The 11,752-nt window shown below is 53.6% G+C and overlaps 1 protein-coding gene across 3 annotated transcripts in view; it reads right to left on the reverse strand.

The window, feature by feature from the left end:
• Window positions 1-203: 203 nt before the first annotated feature.
• Window positions 204-11,752, reverse strand: part of LOC145361134 (non-receptor tyrosine-protein kinase TYK2-like) — a 97,142-nt gene continuing 85,593 nt past the window's right edge. For all 3 annotated transcript variants that reach the window (XM_080216760.1, XM_080216761.1, XM_080216759.1), the window contains exons 17-24: window positions 11,418-11,568; window positions 10,264-10,358; window positions 7,910-8,102; window positions 5,693-5,811; window positions 5,179-5,351; window positions 3,391-3,508; window positions 2,248-2,358; window positions 204-434 (exon numbers count right to left, since the gene is read on the reverse strand). In XM_080216760.1, coding sequence (XP_080072886.1) covers window positions 297-434; window positions 2,248-2,358; window positions 3,391-3,508; window positions 5,179-5,351; window positions 5,693-5,811; window positions 7,910-8,102; window positions 10,264-10,358; window positions 11,418-11,568 — 1,098 coding nt within the window. In that variant the 3' untranslated portion in view covers window positions 204-296. The remainder of the gene's footprint in view (window positions 435-2,247; window positions 2,359-3,390; window positions 3,509-5,178; window positions 5,352-5,692; window positions 5,812-7,909; window positions 8,103-10,263; window positions 10,359-11,417; window positions 11,569-11,752) is intronic.

Consider the following 11,752-nt stretch of genomic DNA (forward strand, 5'->3'; position numbering starts at 1 on the left):
GGAAGGGGGGGGAGACAGAGAGGGAGGGAAGGGGGGAAGACAGAGAGGGAGGGAAGGGGGAGAGACAGAGAGGGAGGGAAGGGGGAGAGACAGAGAGGGAGGGAAGGGGGAGAGACAGAGAGGGAGGGAAGGGGGAGAGACAGAGAGGGAGGGAAGGGGGGGAGACAGAGAGGGAGGGAAGGGGGGGAGACAGAGAGGGAGGGAAGGGGGGGAGACAGAGAGGGAGGGAAGGGGGGGAGACAGAGAGGGAGGGAAGGGGGGGAAGAGAGGGAGAGGACATTGAGAGGGATGGGTGTTTATAACTTTTGCAGAATGTTTGAAGTTTCAATCATCTTGTATCTTTCAAAAAGCTTCTGGAAGAATGGAATCAGTTCGTCGAATGTGGGTCGCTGAGCTGGATTCGACTCCCAACATTTGTTCATCAGTTGGTAAACCTGGGGAAAGGGTGAGAGGAAAGGAAAGTCAGCTTCACTCCTCAATAAACAATGGAGAAACAGCAAGCATCTTCCTTTCCCGACACAAACTGATGCTTTGGGTGGGACCCCTTTACAGCCGGTCATCTTCTGATCCCCTTCCTATCATGGAGATACAACCGCACTGCACAGCCACCCTGGATACCATCTGATAACCCTGGCACTCAGTCAGCAGCAGCAAAGCCACCCTGGTCATTCTGTGATCCATCAGTCACCCTCTGCAGTACGAGAGGGTGAACATCACCCAGGATTGGAAATCCTGGCATTAACAGACTCATTGCTACAGTCAGGCTGGCTGTGGGACTGTGCGTGTCGCTCTGACTGGGATCTCTCTGACTGAGACCTACTCAGGAAACATCCACTGAGCTGTCAGGGAGAACACAAGCATTGCCCACGTGAAGCAATCGAAAGTATCTGACCTCCCCATTCCCACATCCACAACAGATATATGTGCATCGGACACTGGGGATAGTGAATCCAATAGAAACAGACTCCAGCAAATATTCATCAGGTTTTGGCTCGTTTCCTGTACAGTTGATGTGGAACAGGTTTGGTTGCAATGGTGACTTCACCCATGCTTGGGGAACTAAAAGCTTCTTTCTACAGATTCTTCGGGTGGACACGTTGTTTGTGCGGAAGGAGAGGGGGCAATGAAACTGCAGAAATTAAAACGAGCTGCCCAGTGAGAACCAGGGTCCTGAAAGCAGTTTCCAGAGAGCTAAAAAAAAAACAATCTGAAGTAAACTCAGGATTGCTTCCCATGCTCGGAATAGAATCGATCAGTTCTCCAGCTATACGTCCAATCGGCATGGGAGGGAGCGCATCAGATTTCTGAGGCATTGGGATTGGTTCTGGGGCAGGAAGTGCACAGATCGTACCCGAGCAAGACTGGAACAAAGATTCCCTCAGGGAGGTTTACTAGCATTGCTAGCGAGGGTTTAAATTAGACTGGCAGAGAGATGGGAACTTGCTCAGATTGGAAAGAGACAAAACTGCTACCAAGAGTAGTAGGGGTTTAAAAAAAAGGGCGGCATGGACACATTGGGCCAAAGGGGCTGTTTCCATGCTGTAAACCTCTATGACTCTGACTCTAAAAGCAGTAAGCAAAGTTAGAAAGTGGAAAGAAAAGTGAAACATCAAATAGGGTGAGAATACAGAACAACGGACATTTAGCACAAGAGAGGTGACTTCAAGACCCAGATGGAGGTAGATGGGTCTGGAATAATCACCATGTCAGAGGCAAGGTGGCCAAGTCCAGGAACTGAATATTCATCATTTAGGAAGGACAAGCAGAAAGGAAAAGGAGGTGGGGTAGCGCTGTCAATAAGGGACAAGATCTGTGTATTAGCTCAAAGGTTCAAGATAATAGAGTCAGTTTGGCTGGAGTTGGGAAACAGCAAGGGACAACAAGCATTGATTGGAGTCATTTGCAGATCATCAAACTGCAGTGGTAATGTGGCATAAATCAGTAAATTTCAGCTGCGTCTAACACGGGTAACGCAGTAATAATGGCAATCTGCAATCTATACACAGACCGGGGAAATCGAGTGTGTGTTAGTGCTGTGGACGGAGAATTCCTGGTGTATGTGGTGGGTTTCTGGAGCAGGATGTTGAAGAATCCACTGGGGAATCGCACTGTTTTAGATTTACTATGTGATGAAAAAAGACTAATTAATAACCTTGCTGTAAGGGAAATAGTGAGCATAAGGTGACAGAATTTGAGGCATGGGGAGAACCGACTAACAGGAATAAGGAAATAATTTTCTGTACTTACCTCTAAGGGACAGGACTTTGGACAAGGCAAACGCTGGCCCCTCTCCAGCAGATCAATCAGTCGTACCACGGTCATCTGTCCATGTGTCACTCCAATCATCTCAATAAATTTCTAAGGAGAATGGTTGAAAACATCTGAATAAGTCACAGACCTAACCTCGTTCCAACAAAGTTAAAGGAACCCTTTCAAACGGAATCCTCAGCCCAAACACGCCGGCTACATAAACTGAAACGGGGTGGCAGAGCACACAGACGGAGAGAGGAGCTATGAGGTGTGCTGTGCACAGTGACACCCGGGTCCCGCTCCCTGCCACAACGGCAGGGTCAGCTTGCTATAGAAAGTGTTCTGGCTGGTGCTGTACCCTTCACAGTTACCACAGGCAGCACATTGGCGATGCAGTGGGACCAACACACACCCATTGGTGACACAGTGCATCTCACACAGGTTCTGAAGCCATCTCACTGACTGGATCAAAGTCACATTATTGTCCATCATTCAGACAGCCCACATCGCACAGGATAAACAGCACCAGATCATGGCACTCATACAGAGGGTGAGCGAGGGCGAGGGGGGGAGCGAGGGTGGGAGCAGGGTAAGTGAGCGCAGAGGGCCAGCGGGCGAGCGAGCGCAGCGGGCCAGCGAGCGCCGAGGGCAGCGGGCCAGCGAGCGCCGAGGGCAGCGGGCCAGCGAGCGCCGAGGGCAGCGGGCCAGCGAGCGCAGAGGGCAGCGGGCCAGCGGGCGCAGAGGGCAGCGGGCCAGCGGGCGCAGAGGGCAGCGGGCCAGCGAGCGCAGAGGGCAGCGGGCCAGTGAGCGCAGAGGGCAGCGGGCCAGCGAGCACAGAGGGCAGCGGGCCAGCGAGCGCAGAGGGCAGCGGGCGCAGAGGGCAGCGGGCGCAGAGGGCAGCGGGCGCAGAGGGCAGCGGGCGCAGAGGGCAGCGGGCGCAGAGGGCGCAGAGGGCCAGCGGGCGCAGAGGGCAGCGGGCGCAGAGGGCAGCGGGTGCAGAGGGCACAGAGGGCAGCGGGCGCAGAGGGCAGCCGGCCAGCGAGCGCAGAGGGCAGCGGGCCAGCGAGCGCAGAGGGGGAACGAGCACGGGGGAATGAGCGTGTGTTTGAACGTGAGGAGGGGCAGGGCAAGATGACTTACCGCAGGTGGGCTCTGACGGGCTTCACAGAACGTGAGAAGCTCGTATAGTGTAACCCCAAATGACCAAACATCAGAGGCAAAATTGAACTTTCCTTCCTTGAGGCAGTCAACAGCGTACCTGAAACAAGACACAAGAGCAATCATCCAGCTTTCGAAGTCACAGCTACACTCAGTCACACAAACAGTCACAACTGCCAGGGGTGGGGTGGGGTGGGGTGGGGTGGGGTGGGGTGGTGAAGAAACACAGCTCCCTGTAGCTCATGTCTGCTCTGGTGAACACACGTCTCAGGAACGAGTCCAGCTCCTTCTCCCACTGCGCTGTCAAATCTCACCATGAAGAGCAGACAGCTTGGTATTTGCTCAGAGAACGGTCACTCGCCATTCTCCCAGCCCCACAACCTTTCCCGTGATTCCCCCATCCCCCCCAAACCTCCCCGCGACTCCCCCATCCCCCCCAAAACCCCCAAACCCCCCCGCGATTCCCCCATCCCCCCAAACCCCCCCGCGATTCCCCCATCCCCCCCAAACCTCCCCGCGATTCCCCCATCCCCCCCAAAACCCCCAAACCCCCCCGCGATTCCCCCATCCCCCCCAAACCGCCCCGCGATTCCCCCATCCCCCCCAAACCTCCCCGCGATTCCCCCATCCCCCCCAAACCGCCCCGCGATTCCCCCATCCCCCCCAAACCGCCCCGCGATTCCCCCATCCCCCCCAAACCTCCCCGCGATTCCCCCATCCCCCCCAAACCTCCCCGCGATTCCCCCATCCCCCCAAACCTCCCCGCGATTCCCCCATCCCCCCCAAACCGCCCCACGATTCCCCCATCCCCCCCAAACCTCCCCGCGATTCCCCCATCCCCCCCAAACCTCCCCGCGATTCCCCCACCCCCCCAAACCTCCCCGCGATTCCCCCACCCCCCCCAAACCTCCCCGCGATTCCCCCACCCCCCCCAAACCCCCTCGCGATTCCCCCACCCCCCCCAAACCTCCCCGCGATTCCCCCACCCCCCCCAAACCCCCTCGCGATTCCCCCACCCCCCCCAAACCTCCCCGCGATTCCCCCACCCCCCCAAACCGCCCCGCGATTCCCCCACCCCCCCCAAACCTCCCCGCGATTCCCCCACCCCCCCCAAACCTCCCCGCGATTCCCCCACCCCCCCAAACCCCCTCGCGATTCCCCCATCCCCCCCAAACCCCCTCGCGATTCCCCCACCCCCCCCAAACCCCCTCGCGATTCCCCCACCCCCCCCAAACCCCCCCGCGATTCCCCCACCCCCCCCAAACCCCCCCGCGATTCCCCCACCCCCCCAAACCCCCCCGCGATTCCCCCATCCCCCCCAAACCCCCCCGCGATTCCCCCATCCCCCCAAACCTCCCCGCGATTCCCCCATCCCCCCAAACCTCCCCGCGATTCCCCCATCCCCCCCAAACCGCCCCGCGATTCCCCCATCCCCCCCAAACCGCCCCGCGATTCCCCCATCCCCCCCAAACCGCCCCGCGATTCCCCCATCCCCCCCAAACCGCCCCGCGATTCCCCCATCCCCCCCAAACCTCCCCGCGATTCCCCCATCCCCCCAAACCTCCCCGCGATTCCCCCATCCCCCCCAAACCTCCCCGCGATTCCCCCATCCCCCCCAAACCGCCCCGCGATTCCCCCATCCCCCCCAAACCGCCCCGCGATTCCCCCATCCCCCCCAAACCGCCCCGCGATTCCCCCACTCCGACTCAGTGTTTACTCCATCCCACCCCACCCCCACCCACTGCTCCATGTTGCTGCGGAGGGACTCACCAGAACACAGGGCTGTCTCCATCATCTTTCACTCGGTAGTAGTCCTGGTGTTCTGGGATGGCCTTTGCAAGCCCAAAGTCTCCAATCTTCACCACATTCTCATTTTCCACCAGGACATTTCTTGCAGCCAGGTCGCGGTGCACGTAACGCTGGGACTGTAGGTAGGACATGCCCTGAATCAAAAACACAGACAGCAAGGGTCAAAGACCTGTTCACTCACGTCAGAAAGTGAGGCTGGATCGAGGGATCTCTGTTCTTGGTATCACCCTCTGTTACAGTTCCTGCATCGCTGCAACGTTAGCTAATGGCACCGACGTGTTGGGGTGAACACTGGAGGCGTCGGTTTTCATCCATTATTGTGGAGTTTTTTTGCTCAATCCTCTCGGACAAGAATTTCCCTGGAGTCCACCGCAGTGATAGTACCAGCAGGACAGGGCAGTATAGCGACACACCAGCATCGCTCAGTATGGAGAGATTTGGGGTATTTACTCAAAGATCCACTGTGTATTTTTACCTGACAAATCTGTCTTGCAAAGAGCAGGAGCTGCCCAAGTCCGACAGTGTGCTTTGGAAGGTAATCCCTCAGGCTGCCCAGCGGCAGGTACTCCATAATCAGCTGTACAATCTGGCCTCCTGAAAACACAGCAAAGCAAACACTCAGCCTAAAGGTCCTGAGTTCATAACAACAGCTTACATCAAGATAGCAGCTTGGATGTGGCAAGGTTAGAGTGTACTCGATTCAGGAAGGTCACACAGATTGCTTCACTCTGTGTACAGAGCTCACAGCCTCCTCCCGGCCAATGTGCAGCTCTTTTGTTTTAATCTGACAGTCTCCGGTGGAGTTCTGCAATTTTTAAGGTGTGTGTGTTTTGAAATCCCGGTTTACGGCTCCCCTCCATCATCATTCAACAGCTGGAATGAGCCTTCAGCTTCACTGTACATCGGGGAAACCAGGAGAGGCAGGAACACAGATCAACCCATATCCTTCTCATTCCTTTTACAGTCTTTTCTTCAGCTATTTAGTCAATGACAGTTTTTTGGGTTTTCACCCTCTGCCACAGAATAGAATCCATAGAATCCCTACAGTGCAGATGGAGGCCATTCAGCCCATTGAGTCTGCACTGACCTCAATCGCACCCAGGTCCTATTCCTGTAAACCCCACGTATTATCCTGCTAATCCCTCTGACACTAGGGTCAATTTAGCATGACCAATCCACCGAGCCGGCATATCTTTGGAGTGTGGGAGCAAACCGGAGCACCCAGTGGAAACCCACACAGACAATGGGGAGAACATGCAGACTCTGCACAGACATTGACCTGAGGCCGGAATTGAACCCAGGTCCTTGGCACTGTTAAGCAGCAGTGCTAACCCATTGTAAGTATTTTGGAAGGTAACTATCCATGTACAACAAGCATCCCCTCACTGTCTGCAGTTGCTGCTATTAGTCGTCGTTATCTGGAGAACTTTCCAATGCCTTCTCTATTTTAGCTGCTGTTTACTTCAGTCACTTTGTGATTTACATTTATCTCAGCCCTGTCTTCTCTTTTTAATTCTTCTCTTTTTAACACTTCCTCTCAGGATTTGGACAGCATTCCTTCTTCAAACAGTATCACCAGTGTGCGGGATACACTGCTGCCTCTCACCACCAGGGAACTTGGTTCAGTTCCGCTTGGTCACTGTCTGTGCAGTGTCTGCATGTTCTTCCCGTGTCTTTATGGATTTCCTCTGGCTGCTCCAGTTTCCTCTCTCAGTCCAAAAGACATGTTGGTTAGGGTGCATTGGCTGGACTAAATTCTCCCGCGGTGTAACCCAAACAGGTGCCAGAGTGTGGTGACGAGGGGATTTTCACAGTAACTTCATTACGACGTTAATGTAAGCCTACCTGTGACACTAATAAATAATCCTTAAAATCTTAGCAAACAATGGTAATTTAAATGACTGTGAGGCACATTTGGATGTTGAGGATGTTAATGATAAAAGTATGTTTGTTTTGTTCCTTAGGGAGCAGATTGAGTTACTGTTTTGGGGTTACAGCCAGTGTGGGTTACAGCACCAGAAACACAGCCCTGTTCTACACAGGTTTTCCTCTACAACATGGGCCGTGGAATTACTCCTAAACCAGTGTTGAGTTTAATACTGAGTGTCAATAGCGACTCGGACTGCTTTCTCAGGAAACTAAGGAAATTTGGCCTGTTCGCTACGACACTCACCAACTTTTACAGATGCACCATAGAAAGCATTCTTTCTGGTTGTATCACAGCTTGGTATGGGCTCCTGCTCTGCCCAAGACCACAAGGAACTACAAAAAGGTTGTGAATGTAGCCCAATCCATCACGCAAACCAGCCTCCCATCCATTGACTGTATCTACACTTCCCACTGCCTCAGGAAAAGCAGCCAGCATAATCAAGGAACTCACGCACCCCGGACATTCTCTCTTCCACCTTCTTCCATCAGGAAAAAGATACAAAAATCTGAGGTCACGTACCAACCGACTCAAGAACAGCTTCTTCCTTGCTGCTGTCAGACTTTTGAATGGACTTACCTCGCATTAAGTTGATCTTTCGCTACACCCTAGCTATGATTGTAACACTACATTCTGCACTCTCTCATTTCCTTCTCTATGAACGGCATACTTTGTCTATATAACGCACAAAAAACAATGCTTTTTGTTAATATGTTAATACACGTGACAATAATAAATCAAATCACGGCTGCCTTGCGAGATTACCTTGCTCACTGCTGCTGCCTTTGTACTTGACAATGTTGTCATGGTACAGGGTTTTCAGAATCTCAATCTCCCGGGTCCAGCTTGTGTGGAGTTCTTCGCTGCACTCAGACTTCAAGGATTTCACAGCCACAACCTCCCCCGTGCCATCGTTAAACGGGTCATAGATGTACAGGCCCACTTTGCCAAAATGGCCCTGAAACAAAGCAAGGTTGTACAACTTCACATCTCGCTGTCTCTGTCCAATCCCTTCCCCATTGCTCCCCACACACAGTATCACGTGGCCTGTCTCAGCAACGCCTGCTTCCTCCTGCAGCCCAGACCCTTGTCCAGGGTGCACATCACAGCCAGAGTTAATCTCATGTACAACATCCCCACAATCAGACAGAACGGAGCTCTTACTGCGCAGGGAGCAGGACTGGAAATCTGTAACGGCCCAGCGGCTCTGAGCCCCACGGCAGCTCAAACACACTCACTGATACCCAGCCAGCGTCGCTGGTTACCCAGACCCAGCCAGTGTCGCTGGTTACCCAGACCCAGCTAGCGTCGCTGGTTACCCAGACCCAGCCAGTGTCGCTGGTTACCCAGACCCAGCCAGCGTCGCTGGTTACCCAGACCCAGCCAGTGTCGCTGGTTACCCAGACCCAGCCAGTGTCGCTGGTTACCCAGACCCAGCTAGCGTCGCTGGTTACCCAGACCCAGCCAGTGTCGCTGGTTATCCAGACCCAGCCAGTGTCGCTGGTTACCCAGACCCAGCCAGCGTCGCTGGTTACCCAGACCCAGCCAGCGTCGCTGGTTACCCAGACCCAGCCAGTGTCGCTGGTTACCCAGACCCAGCTAGCGTCGCTGGTTACCCAGACCCAGCCAGTGTCGCTGGTTACCCAGATCCAGCCAGTGTCGCTGGTTACCCAGATCCAGCCAGTGTCGCTGGTTACCCATGTCCAGTTTGAAAAGATCCAGTGGTCCATGCAGCTTACACAATGTTCGACTAAGTACAGGCTCCATTATTGTGCTCTGATACAAGAACTCTTCGTAACACAGTGACATTGAGTGTTCACATCTGCATTCGTATCAGGACAGACACAAGGTAAAACCTCTTTTAACTAATTCTATAGATCCTTTGTGAAATCATTTCACCTCAATCACACTCCAATTGCAGTAGGTTCAGGTCCCAAACAGTCTCCAGATTCAATATGTTTAGGGGCGGTACAGTGGTTAGCACTGCTGCCTCACAGCACCAGGGACCTGGGTTCAACTCCTGGCTTGGGTCACTGTCTGTGCAGAGTCTGCACATTCTACCTGTGTCTGTGTGAGTTTCCTCTGGGTGCTCCAGTTTCCCCCCCACAGTCGGTTAGGTGCTTTGGCCGTGCGAAATTGCCCCTTAGTATCAGGGGGACTTTTGGTGTAAATACTTGGAGTTACAGGGATATATAGGGCCTGGGCTGGATTCTGGTCACTGCAGGTTCAATGGGCCAAGTGGCCTCCTTCTGCACAGTAGGGATTCTATGATTCTATATCCCTCAAGGCAGCTGCAGGCTGGCTGCTGTAAGAAATGGAACATGTGTTGAAGATGCAGCAGATGTGATGTTATAAAGATGGTGCACACTGTTATGGGAACAGTCCAGGGAACACAACTTCACATCAGAATTCACTCCACCTGACCTCGGAACACTCGAATCTGACAGCAATCCATTCCCTTCCCCTTCAGTCACTGGCTGCCATTTGGAAAAAGACCCGTTTATTCCTACTTTTTGCTTCCTGTTTGCCAACCAGTTTTCAATCCATCTCAAAGCACTACCCCCAATCCCAGGTGCTTCAATTTCACACGCTAAAGCCTTCTGTAAGTCCAAATAAACCACATCCACTGGCTCCCCCTCATTAGCTCTCTGAGCCACATCCTCAGACAACTCCAGGAGATTTCCCCAAAGTAAATCCATGCTGACTCTATCCGATTCTGCCACTGTTTTCCAAACGCTCTGCTACAAAATCCTTGATAATGGATAATGAATTTTCCCCACAATCATCGTCACGCTGACTGGTCAGTAAAAAACAGTCCTTCAACAAAGACTTCAAAATTCACATGAGAAGAAAAGACAAGCACTGGCTTTGTGCCGTTTTCTGTTCCAGACAGAAGATTGTGCTGAGAGATGGAGGGACTGAACCTCACTCTGTTCTGTAACTGGACCAAGTGGTGAATGAATTTAGCATTCAGGAAGTCAGTACACCTCACTGTCAGAACAGTGTAATTATCACCGTCAACTTGTACAGAAAAACACACCAGGCTGGACTCCTCGCACACCAGCTACACACCGACATTTTCAGTGCAAAGATAACGATACAACGGCAAGAAATCTCACCTCTCCAAGATCTCGGACTTTCTTCAAGTAGCGTTTCTGGAAGATGGTGGGGTCTGAGACAGTTGGCACTGCATTTTCACAAGATATATCTGGATCTAGGTGTCAGAAAGCCATTAAGCATTAGAACAGGGAAACAATCAGCAGTATGGGGCAGAATGTAATTACCAACAGGGTCAAACATCAGTGCAGCACTGTTTCACTGTCCTCTCCGTGTACAGACGAGATAAAACCAAGTGCAGTTTGACCAGAGTTTGAGAGTTTCCCATTCTGAGCAAATCCCTTCCGATTCATTCCCATAATTTGATCGGGAGTTTGATCTTAGTCCCACTCTGAGTGTACGGAGCACCACACGGATCCCCACAGAAAAGGCTGCATCACAGTTACACCGTCTGAACAAAGTGACTTTTTGCAGTTATTAATCTGCAAGGATCTTCCATTAACAAGACCCTCAATTCACCCATTTACCCACCCAGAAACCCTACAGCAGCTCATCACAGTTTGCACCAGTCTACAGTGCTGGATTTCTCTAATCCAGCTGTAGATTTTCCTGTGTTGAGCTGAAGAAATTGGCAGATGTCGGAAAGCTCTCAGAATCAGGGGCAGCTCAGGTAAGCGCTGGCTGACAGGGAGCGCTGATTGACTGAAGGCCTGTTAGAGGCAGGGTACCACTCCCACCATAGCCTCTGCCATCCCCGAGCCTCCCTTCCGCCCTCCCCCTGCTCGAGTCTCTCCCCTTCCCCCCTCCGAGCCTCTCCCCCCCCCACATCCTGAGCCTCCACTCCCCCCTTTCCTCACCCCGAGCCTCCACCACCCCTCCCCCCCAACCTGAGCCTCCCCTCCCTCCACCCCCCGCCCGAGCCTCCACACCCCCCCCCCCCCCGAGTCTCCACTTTCCCCCACCGAGACCTCCTCCGACCCTCCCCTCCCCCTGCCCGAGCCTCCCCTCAATCCCCCGACCGAGTCTCCCCTCCCTCTCCCCCCACCTGAGCCTCCCCTCCCTTCCCCTGCCTGAGAGCCCCCCCGAGCCTCCACCCCCCTCCCCCCACTCGAGCCCCCCCCTCCCCTGCCCAAGCCTCCACCCCCTCTCCCCCTCCCCTCTTTCCCCCCCCTCCAGCTGAATCAGCCATACGAAGGGAGGAGTGGTGATGCCTTACTTTGCTGTTGCAGCATGGTGAGTTCCCGCAGAATTGTCCGGAAGGATGGCCGTTGGTTTGCCTCATAGCTGTGGCATTGGCTGTTCAGGTCGGCGAGTTCCTTGCAGGAAGGTTCTGGAAGTTTCCCCTTCATCTCGTAAAACCGCTCTTTCTGTGAGAAAAAAAATCCAAAGAAGGTGTTGTGACAAGAGGTCACCCAGACTCGAAACACTGGCTCTACTCTCTCTCCACAGAGACTGTCAGACTTGCTGAGAATTTCCGGAAATTTCTGTTGGTGATATTAATGTTGATTTCAGCTGGAAACTAACTGGAAAATTCTATCAACTTGCTTTGAA

Source organism: Carcharhinus amblyrhynchos, chromosome 33 (assembly GCF_965287045.1).
Source record: "Carcharhinus amblyrhynchos chromosome 33, sCarAmb.v2.hapA, whole genome shotgun sequence".
Taxonomy (NCBI): domain Eukaryota; kingdom Metazoa; phylum Chordata; class Chondrichthyes; order Carcharhiniformes; family Carcharhinidae; genus Carcharhinus; species Carcharhinus amblyrhynchos.